We start from the raw sequence: 19599 nt of genomic DNA on the forward strand, positions 1-19599 counted from the left end.
TGCAAAGATATCTGTTTATGATAAGACACCATGAACCCTGAGGATTTCTACCCTTTGTGCAAGGTCAGGGGAAATGTTGCCTTTGAGCTTGTAATGTATGTTGAGTAGACACTGTTGCATCTTTAGAAACTTTTCACCTATCTAGTAATGCTGCTCATGCTCCAACATGGATGGAACCTCGGTTTTAGAAGTTTTTAGCCTAGTTACCTTTGTGAATTCTAGTGAGTGCAACTGAAAATGTGGATTTTTTTTCAGGTGAGGTGCGGGCTGTTTTGTTGTTATTGCTGCAAAACTCAAACTTGAAATGGATTCACGCTGGGCTTGATCAAAATGACAGACATGCTGATATACATCACCAGAATTCTAGACTCCCTGGTGGTCAGATCGCTTATCTGGAATATAGGGAACCTCAGTTCAGGTCCTTTCTCCAGATCATGCAGACTTGAACCCAGTTTCCCCCATTTTAAGTGAATTTTGCCACTAGCTGCTATTTTGGGATATGCATGTCGCCTTTTTTTATTTTTTGTCAAAAACCTTCAAAAGGCATCAGATTTTGTCCCAGTTTACATGTTGAATAAGTCTGGACTCCTGAAATATTCACAAGTTGGAAAAGGTTCCTGCTTTACTTTAGACATAACTAACATAGTAGTTACTATCTGTGAGATCAGTTTATAATTGAGAACAGTAGTTTGATAGTCCTTTGAAAACATAAATCATGGTTAATGTTTAATAGTATAATTGGTGAGCCCCATTTAATAAGCTAGATGATGTGGAGAGAAATAAGAGCTAAAATAAAAGGAACTATTTGGAAACGTTATTCCATCTAGCCAGTTTGTAGGACTCTTCTGCTGTCATTAAAATTGAAGTAGCCTGTTATCACAACTTTTGTAGTTGTACATTATAGCAGTGTTTCTCAACTAGTGGGATGCAAAGGTTGTGTAGGTGGGACTTATCTGAATAAAGTGGCATTCCTGAGAAAGGTAGGGGGCCTGCACGCTTGAGATTCCATGGGAATACACTTCTCAGAAAAAGTGGGGTTTTGTTTTTATCATGGTGGGACCAGAGTTTTTTGACAAAATGGTTGGTGGGACGTGAGGTGCAAAAGGTTGAGAGCCACTGCATTATAGCACAGAATTAAATGTGTTGGAATTATTTTGTTTGTGAGCCTTCCATTATTTTTAAAATGCAGCGTTGGCTTTTTAAATAGGTGTTTTTTGAAATAATTAGGTAGCTTTCTGTTTTGCTTCTGGTGGAAAAAAAAGTTTTATATATTTGCTCTTCTTTCACTCTTGAAAAGTATTCTCTTCTTAACATGCCTTGTGTTTAAAGAAGAGAGAGACACCTGAAAATTAGGCATTAAGAAGAGTCAATCTAAAACAATTACATATTATCAGATCAGTATCCAATATGTCTGCCTGGAACGGGAAGGGAGCCACATGCAAGGGAGACTGAGGTAGAGGGCTCTTTCATCTTTGACCTATATTTAATCCAATTTTTAAAAATTGGTCATCTCTACTTGCTGACTAATTTCTGTGGGGCAATTTGAACAAAAAAATTAAGGAAAAAGGAACCATTAATATTTCTTGTTATGGCATGAAAGCTTTATTAATCATAGAAAATTAGGGTTGGAAGGGACCTCAGGGGATTATGTTCAAACCTGTTTTTATGGTGACACTAGCAGAATTAAGCTGTTGGTTGCACTATCAAAGGCAGTCCAAAGACTGCAGGGGATAAAACAAAGCCCCACTTGTGTAATTTAATTTTTATTCTGCAGACTTACTTGGTGTATAACACTTCATAGGGTCTGCACTTTATTTCAGCCTAAGTCTTTGGAATTGGAGTGATCACAAATATTACTGGATCTATTTTCTTGTTGATGGTTACTTACCTGGTTAAGTACAGTCTTTCGTTCAAGTTGCATGATAGTTATTCCTGACATTAACAGGCAGGGTCTCTTTCATTTACTAAGAGTCAAGTGGAACAAAGAGAAGCTTCTTTTAACATCAGCTGTATCAGTCACACCATGGAGTAAGCAGACCATACACTAAATGCTAACTGTTTCTGTTTTGCAGTATTCTCCTGGAATATCTGATGAGCCGTCATACGAAAACTGTAGATAAGAATGTAGTTTTCTTTACAGAAGGAGTTCCTTTTGTAGAATTCTATCAGAATAAGGACAAAGCTGGCAGCATATTTTTATTTTGACAGCAGTCTTCCATTTTCTGTGATCAGATGTTTTACAAGCTTAATCTTTCTAAATGTGGCAGGCCTACTGGGTTACTAATTACTTAATATTGTGGATCACGTATATATTTGAAAAAATTCAGACGTACCTTCTTGTTGGAAGTAATTTAATATGTTGCATGTGTAAAACCCCTACTAAATATTCTTGTACAGTCTTTTCTAAAAAAAAAAATCATAAAAGTTACATTAGAGTTTGTAAATTGTCGAAGGTAACCCAGAAGGTTTTACTTAGCAATATTTTATAGATCATCTATTGAAATACATTGCCTAATTTTTCATATGCTTCAAAGAAGGCATTGATATTATTTTTGGATTCCCCCTAACCTGTACTTTTGAAACCAGAAGGACTGCAACATTTTAAAGAGAAGAACATTTTCCCTTTTTGCTTTCAGCCTATTTAGCTATCACCCTTGATGCATATATTTTATGTTTTAGTTTCATTTCTTTGTACAATTGAGACAATATCACTTCCCAGTAAGAAAATGGCTTATGGAAGGTTCAGGAAACTACTGATGCTCATTACACTTAATCACAGCTCAGTTCAGCTGTTGCCAGTCTCATCTGCTATTGTGTCCTGAGCAACATTTTTTTCATCTACAGAAATATATCTTCTTCTGTGAAAATACAGTTAAATATGTGGTCCCGTGTGGTACTGCCAAATTTGATTGAAATGGAAGGAATTAAATTCCTAGATTCCCCCCCCCCCCATTTACTCCATTTTCTCTATTTATTTAAAACCACAGTTCATTTGGATCAGAGATCATCATCAAGACTTGCATTAATGATTATTAATTATATACCATGCCATTCTAATTGCCTCTTTACTAGTAGAGTTGACTTTATGCACTGTTTCTCCTTTGTGTGGAAGAAGAACCTTCAACTCTAGGGTGATGAATCATGTTTCTGGTACACAACTGACAAGACAGAAAAAATACAAAGGAGCGTGACTGTACGCTTCAGGACTTGGCTGCAAGGTTATAAGAAGATTAATCCAATGTTAGGAAGAAATAAAACAAAAAATGAGAATATATCAACCATTCTTCAAAGCAGGGAAATTCATGACAGATATTCTACATGGGCAGGAGGATAAGTTGTATGGTGACTGGTGAAATGCATATATTATAAATTCTTTTTTTTCCCCCCATGCAGAATCATCAAAAGGAGTTTGGGAAATCTCTAAAGCTTTTAATTTATACTGCTGGGATTTCATATGGATTCTCCAGGGAAAATGGAGGGTCTCTGTACTTAAAAAAAATGAATGTTTAGGTTCATTTAGAAATGTACTGGGATTCTCTGTTAAAATACAGAGTAACATGGAGTCTTAACATTTCAGGAAAAAAAGAAATTTCTCATGGCACACAACTTGTATTCTTTTTCCCGGGTTCAGTGATACATTGCAGGTAAATGGAATCAGATCTGTTTCTTAGTCCGTTAATCTACATTTTATTTATTTGAACCCTTTATGTTGCTTCAGAGGATGGGCTGTAAAAGATAAAACCAATAATTATATCCAGTAAACCCCCTTTTTAACCCAACCCTTTTCATTCTGGGCTGTCTTTCATCTGTAGCAGTGCTGTTTAGAACATGCGTTCATATTCACAACACTTTTGAACTCCTCAATGAGTTCAGCATGCATTTTTGGCATTATTATCTAAAGATTACAAAACATTTGTCTTGTAATCTTAAAAACCCTAAGTAAAACGCATATGTTTGTTACAGAATATGCTGAGTTTCTACACTGCAAAGGGAGGAAGTTTACAGATTTTGATGAAGTTCGTCAAGAAATTGAAGCTGAAACAGACAGAGTAACAGGAATGAATAAAGGCATTTCTTCAATACCTATTAATTTAAGAGTATATTCGCCACATGGTAAGTAAAGCCATTCTACCCTGTATTCAGTAGTTTAACATTTACATATAATCACTTGTGTGTGTGTGTTCTCCTCGTTTGACCAAGTAAACTTCCAGAAAGACACAGTTCATAAAATTGGCTTTAAGTAAAGGTTCTGAGTGTGTAATTTGTATATGTTCTGAAAAGGCTTGTACATATTAAAATCCTTCTCTTTTCTTTAACATTGAAACCTCTCTGCACTGTGAAACTGGCCTATTGTAGGTCCCTGTTTTTTACAGTGGATACAATCAATGAAAACCAATTTTAAAATATATTAAGGTATGGTATATCAAACTGCATTCTTTCAGAGATGCCTTACTACTACAACCTATGCTTAGCCTCACTACTGAATTTGGGTCTTACCTATTACCAGTGGGGATGATAAGAAAAGGCTGCAGTAAGGGGATGCAAGAGCAGTCCTTGGCACAGAGCAAGGAGGGCTGGGGCTCTGTGTAGTGGATTGTCGTCCATCAGGGGAAGCTGGGTTGCAAACAGCAACCTGCTATTCTTAAACATTGCTGACCCTTGGCGTAGACCATAAAGCTTTTTTTTCCTCATCTGTCAAGCGGACAGGTAGTAGCTAGTCTAGAAAAAATGTTTTGCTTTGTAACTTCCTCCAAGAAGGCTTTCCAGCTGGTTGCTGCCTTTTGTTGAAAAAATATCTCTGTATTTTTTTTTTGCCAAGGCCTTTTTTCTTTCTGTCTAAACTGATGTCTTGATCAAGAACTAAAAGAGCTTAAATAAGTAGGGGAAGAAGCAGGGATGATGATGTACCTGACTGACAGCTTTAGTCTTCCAAGTGGGAACATTTTGTACTCAAATGCTTCAGTATTGTACAGACCTGCCACAGATATTAAGAGCTGAGCTGGAGTGGGATATCATGCTTTGCCTTATAGCTCATCAGTGGAGAGGATTCTCTTGGATGTTCAGAATAATTTGAGCAATAGAAGGGCTGAGGTGTGCGTGTGTGTTTCCCATCACCTGCTGTGGTGCAGTCCTTTGAGTACAGCAGCTATTGCCTAAATCAAATGATTTAGTTTAATCTGTGTGGTCTCCTCCTTCTGGGAATCCTTTTTTTTCCTGCTCAGGAGGCTGTATAAGAAGAATACCCTGTCACTCCAACTCACTAACCACCCTTTTTTGGCTCCCACAAGCAAGGTGGACATTCAGTTGCAAAGTTGATCCTATGATAGCGTAATGAAAATCTCTATCTTCCCTTTTTTTTATTGTTCCTACTTTGACTTTGGAGAATTTCCTGTAATTGTGAATGGTCAAATTGATTCTACTGACAGAATTTTAGTTCCTGAAAATGCCGTGCTCATTTGGTTGGACTTCATTTCAGTAATGTCTTAAAAGAATCTGCTGGGGACTGAATGGCCCAAATATTGGCCTGCCTTAAGGTATTTACTTTTCTGTTCAAGTTGGCTGAGATCAAAGCCTGGATGTCTGAAAGCTTTGATTGGCTCAAAGTTGTCTTCACCTCCAGCAGTGGTGCCTAGCAGAGCTGACATATGCCCTGCTTTGAGAATGATCCAAGAAAATGTGAGCAGCTACCTTCCAAGACATAATTCATAATAAACCGGTTCATGTCTATATGCAGTCATCTGCTTAGCAGTTGTACTGCTTCTCAGTTGCATCATCTCTACTTCTGCTTCTAAAATGGGTAGCTATAATGAAAGTGGCTCAGATGGCCAAGAAGTATCCAGGAGTGTTACTTGCAAATCAAGGGAAATGGTTCTTCCATGGTATTCAGCAGTGGTGAGGCCTCACCTGGAGTATTGTGTCCAGTTTTGGGACCCACATTTCAAGAAGGATGTGGACAGTTTGGGAAGAGTTCTGCAAAGAGCAGCAAAAATGATTAGAGGTCTTGGAAGCCTGACTTAAGAAAGGCTGAAAGAACTAGGGGTGTTTAGTTAGGAGAAGAAGGGATTTGATAGCAGTCTTCAAATACCTGAAGGGCATTACAGTGAGGATGGAGATGGGCTTTTCTCTGTGACCGTACAGAACTGAACTAGGAGTAATGGCCTCAAGCTTCAGCAGGGGCAATTTGGGTTGGAGTTTAGGAGGAAGTTCTTGACTATAAGGGTGGTCAAGCATTGCATCAGGCTATCTAAAGAACTTTTCAAATCTCCATCCTTGGAAACTTTCAAGAGTAGGTTAGACAGACCCTTGGCTGGGATGGTTCAGTTGAGGATGATCCTGCCTTGACCAGGGTGCTGGACTAGATGACCTTGTGAAGTCCTTTCCAGCACTACTTTGCTCTGATCCTATTACACCTTCTTGCCTGTAGTTATTACCTTGGTGCTTGTGCTTCCTGAGGGGAGAAAGTTTCCAGTTTGTTTTTGTTGGATCCTGTGCACAATCCAATTTACTGTTCAGCTGGTTTCTAAAGTTCTCGAAAACTGAAGAACCTTTATACTGGAACAGTGGTCTCCTCTGGGGCCAGGTCTGAAGAAGCTTCCATTGGTAAGCTATTCAAAGCTATCACCTGTTTCTTAGGTTCCACCTTCCATAAGGACAACTGTGTGGATCCAGACTCAGCAGCTAAGTAAAGCCTTCATTGGGTGATGAAATCAATTCAGCCTCTCAAGTCCTAGAATGACCTTTTCCTAAGAGAGACAGTCTAGTCCCTTAGTGGATTTTTACACAGCAAACTTCAGGGTCAGTCAAAGATTCCCAAATTACCTTGGGTTCCAGGAGCAGTATAACTATAGTTGTATGGTATTGTGTGTGGAATAATATATGTTGCATCTTAGCAGGGCTAATTAGACTGGGCAGAGCATTGTGCCACTGAAGCTGTCTTATTTTCAGTACCCATCATGTTAGCAGGGGTTGGGCTGGCTACAGCAGCATCAGAGACTGGGCCAAGAGTGACAGCAGCTACAGTTCTTGTTCCTCTTCTAAGAGGGTGACCAGGGTTTGTGCCCTGGTTGCCCATCTCATTAAATTATTACCTGTATTGCTATTGGCCTGTAACGTAGAGCATGTAAAACTTGTTTGTTGCATAACTTTGGGATGTCTAGCATATGCATAGTCCTTTTTTCACAGATTCTACCTTTAGTATCTAATTATATTCTTAGAAGTGAGACACCAGTTGAAAAGTGCTGCTGTTGATAATTGTAATTTTGTAAGTTAAGTCCTGATTTGAATTGTTTGTTGCCATTGTGGTACAAATATTGTGTACGTTTTTAAAGCTAGTTATATAAGGTTCTCTGTACTTCTAAAGTAGGCTATATAAATTGATGTGTCAATATTCACTAGGACTTCAGACTTTTGATTCATTTGTACTCATCCCCTGCTTCATGTTACATATACTACACAATTAACTGGTTAATCATGCAATAAATTTATACCAGCCACACATGCAAAGTAATTATCTATGACAAAAATAACTATCCAACTATAAAAAGAACCAACCAGCTACAAAGTTAGTGCTTGAATATTGTAACAACTCTATAGCTGGTTTCTGTCCAGCTTTAATTTGAATATGTAGCCAGGGACCTAGGTGTGCAATATTGTTAGTAAGGCTTGTGGTCTTGTGTCTTTTCAGTGTTAAGCTTGACCCTTATTGATTTGCCTGGAATCACTAAAGTGCCAGTAGGGGATCAACCTCCAGATATTGAACAACAGATAAGAGAGATGATTATGCAATTCATCTCTCGAGAAAACTGTCTGATCCTGGCTGTGACTCCAGCCAACACTGATCTTGCCAACTCGGATGCATTGAAGTTAGCTAAAGAAGTAGACCCTCAAGGTAAGTGTCAGCGAATGTACACCTTTCCTGTCCTAAAAATATGGTTAGTAAAAACACTTTATAATGTGCTGAGGTAAACAATGCATTTAACAGTGCAAGAACACAACATTGATTCTGAAAATCTTAAATTTTGACATAAAAATATGGAATTTCTGATCATGCAGGAGAATTCAAAAGATATTATAAATGTAGTTAAAATTTACCAACTTATGGCAATTGCATAAAATATACCTCATTGTGGAAAGGGTTACGCATCCCTAGGAACAGTACTGAGCACAGTGAGACCTTCATGCTGATGGTAGCCTTTAGATACTTCTGTACTATAAATGTTATAAAGTGATTGTTTTCTGGGAGTTCCTGGCTCATTGAAGTAATGCACACAACAAGAAGAGTTTAGGTTGGCAACATAACAACACCAGTCCCCTGCCATGTGGGGGATTAAAATGCAAAACTCTTAAGAGGTGTGAACTTTGTGAATTACCACAAGCATTTCCTCTTTCTCTGAGCAGTCGTAGTGATGAACTCAAGTCATCTTGAGTCTATCTTACTTCTGGAATGATAGTCTATTACAATATCTTGAGTAACAAATATGTCACAGGGTCACGCAGGTACTCTGTTCCTATGAGGGAATGAGGGCAGCTGAAATTCCTTAAGGCAGCCCAGGTGCTAGTTGCCAGGGCAACTAGTCTGGTCACATGACCAGCAGGGGGCAGGGCTTGGCCTTTATAAGCAGCACAGGCCAAAGCCTAGCTGGGGGCAGTTCTCTTTGGGTAGCCTGAGATGCAGGAGCTCTGCAGTAGAGCCAAGCAGAGCAGAGATAAGCGGTGCAACCTGATCACCCAAGGAGCTGCATCATGAAGTAAGGCTGGAGGGAACCCTGATTGTGAAGCTTGAAGGTGGAACATAGTGGCAGGGCACTTAAGGTATAGCCAGGAGGCTTATTTCGGTTATAGCCTGTGGGCTCAAGGCTTTACGTTTCTTGTTTGTTATTACTACAGACCGGAGGACCGGGAGAGGCTGTAGGGGTGGAGGAGGCCTCATTAGGAGCTCCCCAGAGAGGTGGGGGTGCTCCCAGCGCCGCAGTGTTCTGCTACAGTGCGGGGTGTTTAGATCCCGGCCCCAAGAAGGGGCGAACAGAGAGAGAGGCCCCGGTGAGGGCACGTGTTGAGAGAAACCCCTGAGGGGGCGCATATTTTTGATAGAAACCCCAGGAGGGGTTTGGACTGAAAAGAGGCCCAGACCGAAGGGTCCAAGGGGCCAGGTAAGGCTCAGGCTGCCTGAGCCCAATTGGAAAGAGTCCCAGAGGGGCTCCACAGTGGTTGGAACCCCAAAAGGTCAAAGGGGCCAGGTAAGGCTCAGGCTGCCTGAGCCCACTTGGGGCAAGTACTGTTAGTAAGCCGGAGAGGGCTAATGACTAGAGAAGGGGCGCCGGTTGCGTGGCAAGCCCAGTGGCGCCAGAGAAGGGGCACCGGTTGCGTGGCAAGCCCAGGGGCGCTAGAGAGAGGCGCCGGTTGCGTGACAAGCCCAAGGGCGCTGGGCAGGGCGCAGAAAGGAAAGGGACCAGATAACGTCCGGAAGAACTGCGAGGCTTGGGGCGTGCTAAAGGGGAGGTAGGAGGCACGGATAGCCCATAAGGCTGGGGTGCACCTGGTCACTCCATACGGAACGGGGACAGTATCAGCACAACACCGTGTACAAGGGGATCAAAGGCAGCCTCCCATATAAAACTATACATACCAACAAGACGTGGCGGGCAAGAAAAGAGGGTGCTGGATCACCTACTTGACACGGCGGGGGGGGCGCTAGAGGGATCACGGCTGCTCCTAGGCCCCACTCCGTGACAAAATATAAGTTTAAAAGAATAACAGGTCAGAGGTAGGCTTCAGGAGGAGTTTGATGGGATAGTAGCAAACCAAAAGGGATGTGTTGCCAGAAGTGAGGGTTGCAATACTAGCCACCAGTGATAGCACTACAGCCTCTAACAAGCAAACTTCTTGTCTTTGTTTAGCATGGCTTAAATTACTTCATATGTGGTTGATAGGACCAAGTCCACTTAACAATGTGTAGGAAGCTGTTTTCAGCAGTTGTTCCTCAGCTCTGGAATTCCTTCCACCTCACGTTCTCCAAACACTGAGTCTGGAGATCTTTCAGAAGCACTTTAAAACTTTTCTGTTTAGGTAGGAGTTTAGCAAGTGAAGCTAGCCTGGGATTTCCATTTTATGTTGATACTGTACTTGATTTTTAAGTTGCTTTGTTTTCCTGTTTTATAAGTTCTGCACTCTTATTGTAAGCCACTCTGACCCTTTGTTGGGAAGGGTGGCATATAAATCAAAGAAATAAATAGTTTTTGTTATGCTGATCCTTTGCTTATAGATGATCGATGTACACAGAATTTATCATCTGTTCTTGCACTCCCCCTAGTTCTGAAATGTTTCAGAAGTTTTTAACAATAAATGAATAAATAAATTATTGTCATTATTGACTCCAAGATGAACATGGGCCGACAATGCGAGGTCATGGTTGGCAAGGCTAACCGGACCTTGTCGTGCATCCACAGGTGCATCTCGAGTAGAGCCAAAGAGGTGATCCTCCCCCTCTATGCGACACTGGTCAGGCCACAGCTGGAGTATTGTGTCCAGTTCTGTGCGCCCCAGTTCAAGAGGGATGTGGACAATATGGAGAGGGTCCAGAGGAGGGCCACCCGCATGATCCAGGGACAACAGGGCAGACTCTACAGTGAGAGACTGCGGGACCTGAACCTATTCAGCCTCCACAAGAGAAGGCTAAGGGGGGACCTGGTGACTGTCTATAGACTCACTAGGGGGGACCAGAGGGGTTTGGGGGAGACGCTGTTTCCCCTAGCGCCCGCTGGCATAACAAGGAGAAATGGGCACAAGCTGTTGGAGAGGAGGTATAGATTGAACATCCGCAAAAACTACTTCACCGTTAGGGCGGCTAGGAGCTGGAACCAACTTCCAAGGGAAGTGGTGCTGGCCCCTACCCTGGGGGTCTTTAAGAAGAGGCTGGATGCCCACCTAGCTGGACTCGTTTGAGTCCCATTTCTCTTTTTGGGGTTTTTGTTGTTCTCCCGCCCTGGCGGGGGGTCGGGCTAGAAGATCTACTAGGTCCCTTCCGACCCTTAATCTATGAATCTATAATCTATGAATCTAAATGACCAATAACTTAAATGCATCTCTCCTGTACAAAATTCCCTGAGTAGAGCTCTAAGACTGGCAAGAAAATACTTTTTTTTCTTTATCTAAGTAAAGTCATCACAGGTCAATGAAGTGTTGGTTTTCTTTAGTTTTAAGTGATATTTTCTTATTATTTTCCTGATGGTGCAGGACTTAGAACCATTGGTGTCATCACAAAATTGGATCTGATGGATGAAGGAACAGATGCCAGAGAAATTTTGGAGAACAAGTTACTCCCTCTTCGTAGAGGTAGGCATTCAAATCCACATGCCCATTGCTTCTGTAGCAAAGTGGTGATGAGAAAACAGGTATTTAGCAACCCAGAAGGTAGCTTAATTTTAACATAGTGCTGTGTTCTGGAGCTGAGGCAAAGGTTATGGGGAACCTGAGTTCATTGCTTTTACCATTGCACTAAATTGTGAAACAGCAACAGGAGGCTGTACTTATTTTTCCCTTATTGGAATGTTTATCAGAAAACAGGCTGGGCCAGTGGTTTTTAATGGGAAGTATGAATTTTGGTTACCTGTAAACATCTTTTTCCCATGACAGTCTGTTGATCCTCACAACAGAGGAGTCTGTCTTGTCTTGATGGACTTTGGAAGCGAGCACTGGAATGCTGATACTGCCCCTATAGGCTAAGCTCTGCTTCCTTTCAGAAGCTTTGTCTATGATTATTTCTGGAACCATAGACATATTCATTTCCACTGTTAGATTTCAAAGTCATTTTGGATTAGAACAATACAGTCGCACTGAGTAGATTCTTATCTCAATACCCCTACACAGAAAGCATTTCAGCTACAATGATATCAGACCAGATGACAGGAGAGCTTAGGACCAGGGCTTTCTATTTTATTTTGTTAGTTGCCTTAGTGGTTTTCCATTTCAACATGGTTTCTCCCCAACTTATACCTCATTTAAAATTTACACCACAATTTTAGATATTACAGAATTTAAGTCATTGACTTCCATGGAGATGTGCTTGCTTGTATTGAGTCTGAACTCTTTAGAGCCTATAACCCTCTTCACACTATTTAAAGCAATACCCAGAATGTTTGAATTTGAATATTTTTGTGTGAACTAAGCCAGCCTGGACAAATTTTCTATGCACTGTACTATGATGAATAACTGCATTGACTTATGTGATAGGATTTATTTTGTTTTAGGGTATATTGGAGTTGTAAACCGAAGTCAGAAAGACATTGATGGCAAGAAAGATATTAAAGCAGCTCTGCTGGCAGAAAGGAAATTCTTCCTTTCCCATCCAGCCTATCGGCATATGGCAGATCGGATGGGAACACCATATCTGCAAAAAGTTTTAAATCAGGTACAAGCCAAACCATGTGTGTAAATAAAAAAAAACCCCTCTTTTTTTTTAAAGACCAGCTCCGTATAAAATGCTTTAAAATCAGTGTTGCAGTGCAACTGAGTAAATCCTTTATTTTCCCAACACAAAAGGCAAAGCAGTTTTCTATGTTTTTACAGATTAATATAGCTGTGACAAAACTGATTATTACTCTTTTGAACCACTCAGTTTCTAAGAATTCAAGTTTTCTATGGGTAATATAATATTCCTGGTAGCAGTTATTAGCTTGTATGGAAAGTAAACTTCAGGTTTTAGTGACAGGTTCAGCTAAGTTCAAATATGAAAAGTGTAGTGTATGTTCCAAGGACATCCTTAAATTTCTGAACCAATCCAATCATCTTGCCAACATGCTTGCCATTCTTGCATGTCCACCTTGGTGAGACATTTCTCAGATTTCAGTTTTAGAAAGTTTTGTGTCTGTACCTGGAAAAGACTGTGAATCTTGGAAAGTTCACCTGTTGTTGTTTTTTGTTTTGTTTTGTTGTTTCTAAGAGGAAAGAGACTGAATCGCTAGCTGCTTTCACATATTCCTGCCATGATCTATCAGGCCTGTAACTTGATGGCCCTGTTGAAGCATGTTCTGTGTGGGCTAGGAAGTCTTCTAGCAAGGAACAGCAGTTCAGTTTGTGCTGCAGAACTGGTTTCTGAGGCCTGTTACAACTTTGCTTGTGTTTAGGAGATCTTTGTTTTGTGTGATTATTTTTTTTATTTTTTAAGGAAACACCATATTTTTAAGATTTGAGATAGTAAAACTTCCTGAAGTTTTACTATCCTTTTCAATTTACATTAGGGTGTTGTTACACAGTAACTTAAATGCATGTTAAGGGCCTTTAAAATAGGAGTGACCATGTATTAGGCCAAGGAAATATGTGCTAAGGGCCCTCTGAGCAGTTTAGAGATAATCCTCTTCCATAAAGGATTATCTCTAACTGGTTTTGGACAGCTCATGTTGCAGTCATGTGTGACTGCTCCACAGGCCCAAAACTAGTTGGAAATGGTCCTCTAGCATCCCAGGAGGAGGCATCACTCCCAGCTGCTCTGTCTCCTCCCACAGTGACAGTGGGGGCAGCCAGGGGAGAACCTAAAGGCAAGAATCCCCCTTCCCTTCCCATTTCCCATTCTGGGCACATCCCAGCCACTGGGGCTTCTGGCCCCTGCCCCTTCCCCTTTATCCCTCCCCCTTTTCCCCTGCTGCAATCCTACTAATGCAGCCCAGTATGCTGCTAGCCTTCTTAACAAGAGCATGTTGTTGGCTCATATTTGGCTTATTTCCTACTGTAACTCCCAGGTCCTTTTTCTGCAGTGCTGCTGTTTATCTGGTCAGTCCTCAGCCTGTATTAGTGCAGTGGATTGTTCCAACATAAGTGCAGGACTTTGCACTCATCCTCACTGAACCTCATGAGGTTTCTTTTGGTCCACTCCTCCAATTTGTTTAGGTCTCTCTGAATCTTAGCCCTACCCTTCAATGTATCTATTAGGGGTGTGCAAAATGGGCCCTGTTCGATTCGGCTTGAATCAGGGACAGTGATTTGATTAATTAATTCACATCACTGACCCTTATTCAGTTCGGCCAAATCTGAAGATTCGATGCTGGTTCAGAGAATCAGCGATTCGGACATAGACACAGCTTTAAATGTTTTTTCTACATACCTCGAGTTACCAGCACAGCTGGGGCTTGTGGAGCGTTCCACAGGAGTGTCGGGGGGGACCCTCCATGTGCTCAGCAACAAACGTGGAAGTGGACTGGAAGTACTTCCAGTCCACTTCTGGGGGGGCCCCCCGCACCCACCTGGCTTGGCAGTCGGCCACGGGGGACCCGGGTGCTTACCCCTCAGACCTAGGAGGCACTAGTCACCAAGGTGGGGTGTGCAGGGGGCCCCCCTGTGAGCTCCCCAGCAGACCCAGAAGTGGACTGAAAGTGCTTCTGGTCAACTTCTGGGTCTGCTGCCAAGTGCGTGGGGGAACCCCCCACACTTCTGTGGGATACTCCATGCGCCCCAGAATTGCAGTGTCCACAAGCCACTTGCTACCTAGAGATATGTAGAAAAAACATTTAAAGCTGTCTATGTCCAAATTGATTTGGAGGGTTCTGATTTGATTCAGAGAGATTAAAGGATCTCCTGATTTGATTCGGAGATATGGCCACTGGATTGGACAGAATCTCCCCCAGATTGAATCAGGGACCGAAGCTTCGCACAGCCCTAGCATCTATTACGCCCCCCAGCTTGGTGTCATTTGTAAACTTGCTAAGGGGTATTGCATCCCATCTTCCAGGTCGTTGATAGGGATGCTGAACAAAACCAGCTGCTGGACCAACCCCTGGGGCATTTCACTTGATACCATCTCCCAGCTAGACACTGAGTCATTGATTATTGCCTTTTGGGCCAGATGATCCAGCCAGTTTTGTATCCACCTTAACAGTCCATTCATCCAGTGCGCTTCCTTGGATTGCTTGCAAGAATGTTGTGGGAGACCATATCAAAAGCCTCACTAAAGTAAAGGAATATCACATTCATTGCTCTCATGACATTCACAGAGCCAGTCACCTCATCATAGAAGGCAGTCAGGTTTGTCGGGCATGACTTGCCCTTGGTGAATCCGTACTGACTGTTCCTAATCACCTTCTCCAAGTGCTTAGAATGGATTCTTTGAAGACCTGCTCCATGACTTTTCCAGGGACTTAGTTGAGGCAGACTTGTCTGCAGTTCCCTGGATCCTTCTTCTTCCCTTTCTTAAAGATGGGCACTCTATTTACCCATTTCCAATCATCTGGAACTTCTCCCACTCACCACAAGTTCTAATAGATAATGGTCAGCAGTTCTCTTGCTTCTGAGGGACAAACAGGGAAGGGGAACCTGCCTGCCACTACTACTGGCACTCTAGCTCAGAGAGTAGTGGTGGCAGCTGGTGGGTTCCTCTTCCCTGCTTGTTTCCCCAAGATAATGTTGGGAGCTGCAGGTGAGCCAGACGACACAGGTGTTTGGGGTGAGCTATGAGGACTAGTGGGGACAGGGAGGGAGTTCTGAGTGACAGGGAGGGAGCCCCAGCATAGAGGGGATGGGTGGGACAGTGGCAGGCCTGATCTGGGCTGGTGGGTGGGGAGGCAGGAGGCGGCAGGCTTGATCTGGGAAGGGGAGTGGGGATCCAGATTGCAGGCAAGCAGGGATTGGCAGGCCCAGTGGGTTCCTGCCAGCTCCCTTGCTGCCTACAGTTTGGGCCACCTACCCTGCCCCTGAGACCAGGCACAAAGCTAGCTTGGCTCCTAGCTTGGCTCACCAGCCTTCTAAGGGCAAGTCAGAGTAGTGCACATTACAGGGAGTATTAACCCTTAATGTGCAACTGCTCAAATCATGTGCTAATTTTACCACCAATTAAAATTAGCATGTGCTACATGTAATGTGTAACAAGGCCCTTATTTTACCAGTGTTGTCTGTATTTACTCAAATCCAAGATGAGAGTTTTTCCCTCCCTCCCCAATCAGCATGGGTGGAAAAAAAGCCTCATCTTGGATTTGAACAGGGGATGGGGCAGGCAGCAGCTCAGCTTCTGCTTTGGCTTCAAGTACAGGCCCAGGGGAGGTGGTGGCTCAGCGCTGGCTCTTGCCCCTGGGGCTTGGGGCTGCAGCCAAAGTTGAGCTATTGCCTGCCCTGGGCCAGGATGCCTCACGTGGCAAGGAATTCATGTATAGAATCCTATTATTTGGGGGTCACCTCAAATTCAAAGTCAACTTGTATTTGGGTAGATATAGTAATTCTTTGGCATTTCACTGCTGCATGAAACCACACACTACCACACACCTCAATATTTATTTATTGGATTTATGTGGGTTTATAAGTATGTGGAAAATATTATGCTGTAGAGGTTCATGCAAGTTGTACCCATGTTATTACATGTGTTGGTGCCAGTGGCTCTGTTGGAAATTCAAAACTGTGGTTCCACAAGGTGGAGCTCCAAGAAAACTCCAGTGTTTCATTCCGTGGAGAAAATAACTCAGTAGAACTTTTGTTTAGAGCCTACAGGCTTCTCAGAACAACTCTTTTTTTTTTAAAGTCTTTATTTGTTTGGGGGGGGGTAGAATGTTGGCTATAGGATGTAACTGCAAACCAAGGAGCTGTACTTATCGGTACATAAATTAATTGCATCGTTATCACTTAAAGGTTGAACCCCCCCATATTTAGCAGATGGAAGATGCAATAATGGCTTATTTATAACGTTAGGAAATTCAGGTAGAAAACTGAATGTGTGAGCGGAGAGAATGTTACAGTTTCAAATACAGTCATCCGGACTGATAGATTCCAAACATCAATAAATCAAGCAGTGTTCTCAAAGAATATGACAACTGAAATAATTTTTGACCTTTCCCCGATGTTAGTTGGATGCTATAGCAACAATTTCTTCCTTCCTGAGCTTATCCATATTTCTACCCTGTAGTCCATATGCTTTACTTTATGAATGTGGTATTGTATTTATTTCAGCATTACTCTTGCCATGTCTTGGACCAGCCCCAATACACATTAGCTATATTTTTTATAAGTCATTCTTCATATAGTGTCAAAAGTGTACTTAGAAGTGATCCAGGACCCAAAGAGCTCACAAGCCAAATAAGACATTGGCAGTACTGTCCAAAACATTCCAGGTCCCATCTATATATATATATAAATGTACATGAACATAAGTCAAACTTTACACACTCAGTGAGTGTTCCCCCTTTGCTTCCCTCTTATAAACTCTTCAGTGCTTGTGGGATTAGCACTGGTAAAATGATATAAGGAAAGATTTTTTTTCAGAATTGTTGGTACAAAAAGCTTTTATAGTATAGAGCAGGAGGTCTGCTTCCTAAGCCCAAGGAACAAATGTATTATTTAAAAAAGGCAAGCTGTCACAAAAAACAATTTAGGGGCAGGTTTTCTACCACTTCCTATTCTTTGTATGATGGGAGCTGAAAGCACTTGCAGGACCTCTGTGTGAAAATCTAGAGTGAACATTGTCTGTTTCTATACCTTGCTCCCCCTATTCCTTAATTTAGGAATAGGGAGTGGGGTAGCTAAGGCATTTGCTTGTCTAAAGCTACCGTGTTGGGACCATTACCAGATGGCACAATTCAGTGCATCTCTCAGGCTATTCTGATCTGGACTGAGCAAGAAGGTACTGTAACTGGTGACTTTCCCAGTATCTCATTCCCTTTTTTATACTGTCTTGTGTTGGAAGGTGCCACCCTTTGTTAGATACTTTATTATGCTCAAACAGGGAAAGTTTAGCTCTTATTCTGCTGTCCTTGGGACTTACCTTGGCAGAAGCTATCAGGGATGCTTCTGGGTTTATAGGAAAAAGTGACTAGAGTTAGTTGATTAGATGACCCTTACTTCCTCCCTGTAGTAAAAGGGTTAGTTCAAACATTCCAGTTTAAAAGTTGCAGGACGTATAGCTCAGGTATTGTACTTTCAGCTTATACAAACAACACATCTTAACACAGTTGACCTAAGAAGTCACATTTTGGAGCCTTGAGGGCTGCATGTTTAACACCACTGCTCTATCTACGGGAATAAAAGAAATATTACACTGGAGATTTTCCAATAGTGCACATGTAGTCCTTGAAGTAATCACCTCTTCAGTGGAATAGCCAGGACTTGCTGTGTTGTCCAAAGGGAATCTAATGGGTCCTTAAAACCTTTGTAGGGTTGAAGATTGCTAGAAGGAAAATGTTCAAACTCTGGATGGCTTTGAGACCTTTATCCATGTAATGGTCCATTTAATTTACTCCTAGATAACTTGAATGTATGATAATGATACAATACGTAGAAAAACTTACTTATTCACGTCTGTAGGGGTGTAGAAATGTTCATAGGTTGAGTATGGCTGGGAGCTGGCTTTTTCTCTGGATTACAGCAAAAGAGAGAGGAACAGAATGATGGAGACACTTAACCTAAAACTGGAGGAGAAGAGAAGAAAATAAATGTTTTGGGGGGGTGGCGGCAGAGTAAGAGAAAGGGGGAGTAGAGTAACTAAAGCTGTCAGGTGCTCTTCCTTCTCCTCATTGAGTGGGAGGTAACTTTACTCCTCATTCTCCCTCATTTATGGCCCTTTTCAAAAAGAAGCAGAAGGTGTAAATGAAGAGGAGTTGGAAGACTGAGGATTTCCTGTGTGCTGAGGAGTGGGGACAGCAGCAAAGTAATTCTGCAATGGGGTTGAGAGAGAGCAGTGCTTGAGGGTGTCATTTTCTTTTGGAAGGGGATCTAGGATTAAAGTACTGAGTGCTAAGAGATGTCATTGGAAATTAAATGTGTGTGGCTTTTGTTGACATGGCTGAGTAAGTACTCCTTACTTACATAAGTGTTCTTGGTGGTCAGCATAATGAGAAGATCAGGAAATTGTTCAAGCCTTGATATAATGTGGCCAAGAAAAGAGGATTTTGTTTTGGCCTATGGATATACCTGTTGGATCAAAGGGAAGTACACTGGAGAGCCTAGCATGGGTCATAAGTTTTTTGTTGGGCATTCAAAAGGACATGTCCATGCTTTACAGCCATCTGTATTCACAGTATTAAAGGATTTTTTATTTAACTTTTCAGCAACTCACCAATCACATTCGGGATACATTGCCAGCCTTCAGGAGCAAACTTCAGAGCCAAATGCTTTCTATAGAACATGAAGTGGAGGCATACAAAAATTTCAAACCAGAAGATCCAACTAGAAAGACCAAAGCTTTACTGCAGTGAGTGTGTGTTCTTTTAGTTTTTTTCATATGTGTAAATTCTGTCTCATTTAAGTTCAGGAGGTGACTGTTTTCCAGTAAAAGGAGAACTTGGGACACTATGCAGTTGCCAAAGAGGTTAACAAGGCTCAAGTTCCAAAGACGCTTATACTTTTAAGAGGGGTTTTCCATTTCATAGACATTAGGGCTGGAAGGGACCTCGGAAGATCGAGTCCAGCCCTGCGCTTGAAGGGCAGGAAGTCAGCTGGGGTCATAGGATCCCAGCAAGATAAGCATCCAATTTTCTCTTGAAGCTGTTCAATGTTGGTGCTTGAACCACCTCCGATGGCAGGCTGTTCCAGACCTTGGGGGCTTGGACACTAAAGAAATTCTTCCTTATGTCCAGCCTGAAACGGTCTTGCAGTAGTTTATGACCATTTGACCTCGTCATCCCTTGGGGCACT

General features: G+C 42.1%; 1 protein-coding gene across 13 annotated transcripts in view; it reads left to right on the forward strand.

Annotated features, from left to right (window-relative positions):
• DNM3 (dynamin 3) overlaps window positions 1-19599 on the forward strand; it is a 414896-nt gene that overhangs the window by 95539 nt on the left and 299758 nt on the right. For all 13 annotated transcript variants that reach the window (XR_002094736.1, XR_002094737.1, XM_019501942.1 and 10 more), the window contains exons 3-7: window positions 3964-4113; window positions 7685-7888; window positions 11233-11331; window positions 12246-12406; window positions 19014-19156. Coding sequence is in view for 11 of the 13 variants with exons in the window: in XM_019501942.1 (XP_019357487.1) it covers window positions 3964-4113; window positions 7685-7888; window positions 11233-11331; window positions 12246-12406; window positions 19014-19156 (757 nt within the window). In the remaining 2 variants the exon portion in view is untranslated. The remainder of the gene's footprint in view (window positions 1-3963; window positions 4114-7684; window positions 7889-11232; window positions 11332-12245; window positions 12407-19013; window positions 19157-19599) is intronic.

Source organism: Gavialis gangeticus, unplaced genomic scaffold (genome assembly GCF_001723915.1).
Source record: "Gavialis gangeticus isolate Ggan-Ray unplaced genomic scaffold, GavGan_comp1, whole genome shotgun sequence".
NCBI classification, from domain to species: Eukaryota; Metazoa; Chordata; order Crocodylia; family Gavialidae; genus Gavialis; species Gavialis gangeticus.